Source organism: Carlito syrichta, unplaced genomic scaffold, assembly GCF_000164805.1.
Source record: "Carlito syrichta isolate Samal-C Ts95f unplaced genomic scaffold, Tarsius_syrichta-2.0.1 Scaffold298016, whole genome shotgun sequence".
Taxonomy (NCBI): Eukaryota; Metazoa; Chordata; class Mammalia; order Primates; family Tarsiidae; genus Carlito; species Carlito syrichta.
The window spans coordinates 3,501-7,681 of record NW_007242112.1 but is presented as its reverse complement, the minus strand read 5'-3'; the positions used below and the strand labels follow the sequence as shown (position 1 = coordinate 7,681).

Here is a 4,181-nt window from a genome sequence, read left to right as displayed (position 1 = left end):
TTTGTTTTTGTGGAGATGAGATCTGGCTACATTGCTCAAGCTGGTCTCAAACTCCTGACCTTAAGTTATCATCTTGACTCAGACTCCCAAAGCTCTGGGATTATACGTGTGAACCACTGCACCTGGCCTAAAGAGACCATTTATACTAATCTGTTGTGAAGACATTGAGTTTGGTAGTAAGAAGAATAAAATGAATTTCTTTCTTTTTTGTCAAGATAGATGTTTACTAACTTTATTCAAAGGATAATTGGGACAGTGGCAAGTCTAAATTAAGTTTTTTTCTCCCTTTAACCATAAGGATTCACTTTAAGAGATTTGGAAACTCTTCCCTTTGGAATTGCTTTTACCATCAGAGATATAATTTATCACTGCTGCAAGCAGCCTGCTTCAGACTGGCTTGAAGTTGTCTGTCTCTTGATTGGTCGTCAGGATCTTTCCAAGCAGGCGTGTGAAGGAAACTTACCCAAAGGGAAATCTGTGAGTATCAACATAGAAAGTTCAAAGTTCAGTTTTAGCCTCAAATAAGATCAAAATAGAATGTTCTTTTTATTTTCCTTTAAGTCCTTTTGCAAATGTACATATCAATTTTTCTTTTATAGTATATGCCAGATGGGGTTTATAATTGAACACAGCCTATCAACTGTGAATTGAACGTGGGAGCAGGAGATTTTGTGACTCTTATGTTGCCTGGACCTTTCTTGAGTCACTAGTCATGGAAACTACCATGATTATTTCTCTACTTGTGTCATATTAGTAATTAACTACTTTATAATTTATGTAGGAAAAGGGAGAGTACATGTGTCATAAATTTGGATAGTTAACATACACATTTTTTTCTTTTATATTTTTTTTAAAAATTTTAGTTTTGAGTTGCCATCTCATTCTGTCACCCAGGCTGGAGTGCAGTCACATGATCATGGTTCCCTGCAGCCTCGACCTCCTGGGCTCAGGTGACCCTTCTGCCTCAGCCTCCTGAGTAGCAGGGACTACAGGCATGGGCTACCATGCCTGGCTAATTTTTAAAAATTTATTGTTGTGGCATGGTCTCGCTATGTTGCCCAGGCTGGTATTGAGCTCTTGCCCTCAAGTGATCCTCTCACCCCAGCCTCCCAAATGTGCTGGTATTACAGGCGTCAGCCACTGCATCTAGCTTCTCTTTCATACTTTATGATGTGTTGAATTTCTCCAATTTAATCTTTTAAGTAGGTATAGATATATTTGTTTAATCACATAAAACAGAAACCTCAGGAAATGATTTTTTTTCCACTAGAGTTGTTTAGAATATATCTCCTGAAGTACTGTCTTTTGTCAATTTTCAATTTTTTTTGTTTGTTGGTTTTGGTTTCGGTTTTAGAATGGGGTCTCAGAAGCCTGGAAATTAAAGAGTGAAATATTTCATTACTCTTCAGTTCTCTCTTTTTAAATTAGCCTCTCTTAAAACTTAAAAATGAAACTTTTAAAACTTTAGGACTCTAGTTAACTTTTACAAATAAACAGTAGTACCTCATCAAGGAGGATTCAGGAATGAGCATTCCATTCCTGGTGACCCTTCTATGTTCCTCTACCTGAGAACATTGGGACTCTGGCTCATCTCTTAGTTGCTTTTGAATCAGTACATAATAATCAATACATTGTGACTGTTGACAAGCAACAGTAGGTCTCAGCCTAATACTGCTTCTTCAGAGCCTTTATCAAAGCTTGCTCCTAACCCCAGAGTTGCCTAATGTGGACTCATGCCAGAATCAGTTTCTATGGGGATCCAATCTTCAGCAGTGTCTTCCCAGCACCTCTCGTTTAATCTGCTTTTAAATAACAACTCTTAGTTGAATTAGTGTGTTTGTCCTGTTTTAAACAAAACCAATTTTTTTTTTGCTAATAATATCATTACATTTTTCATGACCAAGAAACATCTTCAGCATTGAGTAAGAGCAGTTCAACGCCATTAGCTTTTAAACATTAATCTGTATTTAAATGTCATTTTATGTAATTCTGTCTAAATTGTTTGTTCAGTTATTTGAGGCTGCATTTTGTGTGTGTGTGTGTGTGTTGGAGTCTTACTCTGTTGCCCAGGCTGAAGTACAGTGGCACACTCAGGTCCATCCCAGCGTCAACCTGCTGGGCTCCAGTGATCCTTCCACTTCAACCTTCCAAGTAGCTGGAACTACAGGTGTGCGCAACCACGCCCGGCTAATTTTTTGATTTATTGTAGAGATGAGGTCTTGCTGCCCCAGGCAGGTCTCGAACCCGCGGGCTCAGGTAATCCACTCACCTCAGCCTCCCAAAGGTACGGGATTATAGGCTGAGCCACCGAGCCCGGCTCTGTTGCTTCTATTAATATTTATTTATTAATACTTAAATTGGCATCTATTCTTTAATGATAGTGAGTGGTGTTCATATCCTACTTGCAGTAATTTGTTTCTTATTTTTATTTAATTTTAATTTTATTTTATTTTGAGTCAGAGTCTCACTTTATCATCCAGGCTGGAGTGCAGTGGCACGCTCACAGCAACAGCAGCCTCGACTTGCTGGGTTCACATGATCCTTCCGCCTTAGCCTCCCAAGTAGCTGGAACTACAGTTGTGCACCACCATGCCTAGCTAATTTTTCTTGATTTATTGTAAAGACAAGGTCTCGCCAAGTTGCCCAGACTGGTCTCAAACACCTGGGCACAGGCAGTCCTCTCGCCTCTGCCTCCCAAAGTGCTGGGATTACTGGTGTGAGCCACTATGCCATACTGTTTCATTTTTTTATTTTTTATTTATTTTTATTTTTTTGAGTTGGAGTCTCACTCTGTTGCCCAGACTGGAGTGTAGTGGCTGCTCCCGGCCACCGCAGCCTCGACCTGCTGGGCTCTCAGCCTTCCAAGTAGCCGGAATTACAGGCATGCGCTACCACGCCCGGCTGATTTTTTTTTTTTTTTTAATTTATTGTAGAGATGAGGTCTCGCTGCCCAGGTGGGTCTCAAACCTGCGGGCTCAAGCAATCCACTCACCTCAGCCTCCCAAAGGCACGGGATTACAGGTTGAGCCACCGAGCCCGACTGTTTCATTTTTTTAAATGATTAGGATGTAGTTTGACTTTTTATAATTTATTCTGAATGTTTCTTTCAGTATATTCAGCCTCTTGACTGTTGTTCTAAATTTAAACTTTTTCCCTCAGTTCAATAATAAATCTTTCCATGTAGGCAATATAGTACTTTTACAAAAGATTTGTAGGTTAACATGCCAGTATATATTGAGACCACCCCAACCCTGCTGTGGAATATGTATTTTCTTTCTACTGGTATAGACATGGCACATCAGCCTATATTTCCTCATCTTCAGTAAGTACATGTTGATTGCTTGTAAATTATTATTACAATAAAGTCTGTTACTCAGGTGCTCTCATCAGATGTTCCTTCAGGAACAGAAACTGAGGAGGAAGATGATGGCATGAATGACATGAATCATGAGGTTATGTCATTAATATGGAGTGAAGATTTAAGGGTACAGGACGTGCGAAGGCTTCTTCAGAGTGCGCATCCTGTCCATGTCAATGTTGTGCAATACCCAGAACTCAGTGACCATGAGTTCATTGGAGGAAAAGAAAGCAGGTAAAGGAAAACACTTCATTATCTCTTGTCAAGTTTTCTTGTTACATTTGAGACTTTTTTATATTTGTTCTTCCTTCAAGTTTTTAGGATTTAAAATTCTAAAAAAAGTTAAGATACTTTAAAGTTAAAAATATACCTGTATTTTAAGTTTTCATCCAACTTCAACAAACCATTCATGTTTTCAAAATATCTTTGACTTTTGAGAACCTATTAGTGCATTTAAGACCTTCCTCCTCTTGAAATATGTGTAGCAGTTTACTAGTTACAAAAATTGAATCTAACACTATTTTGGTGGTAATTACCTAAAGAATTTACAAACAAATCAAGACACTGGATTAATTCTTCTGTGTCTGGAATAGGAATAGATTATGAGGTTTTGGGGTTTGTTGTTTTTAGTGTACTTTAAACTTACACCAGCATTTTTTTATAAGCGATAGGTAATACTCTATTATCCTTTCTCCTGCTTCTCCAGAGTATATAATAGATATATCCCATGATAAATTGTAAGACTTAGTAGTAGCTGACATCACATGCCTGTGACATTCTAGAACGATTTCCTTGGGACACTTCAATTTCTATTTCGTTGTTG

The 4,181-nt window shown here is 38.4% G+C and overlaps 1 protein-coding gene across 1 annotated transcript in view; it reads left to right on the top strand.

The window, feature by feature from the left end:
- Window positions 1–3,592, top strand: part of LOC103256933 (anaphase-promoting complex subunit 1) — a gene marked incomplete at its 3' end in the record, with an annotated part of 24,274 nt that extends 20,682 nt beyond the window's left edge. The window contains exons 7-8 of the mRNA XM_021710721.1: window positions 299–477; window positions 3,378–3,592. Of these exons, the coding sequence (XP_021566396.1) occupies window positions 299–477; window positions 3,378–3,592 (394 nt within the window). The remainder of the gene's footprint in view (window positions 1–298; window positions 478–3,377) is intronic.
- Between the last annotated feature and the right edge of the window lie 589 nt (window positions 3,593–4,181).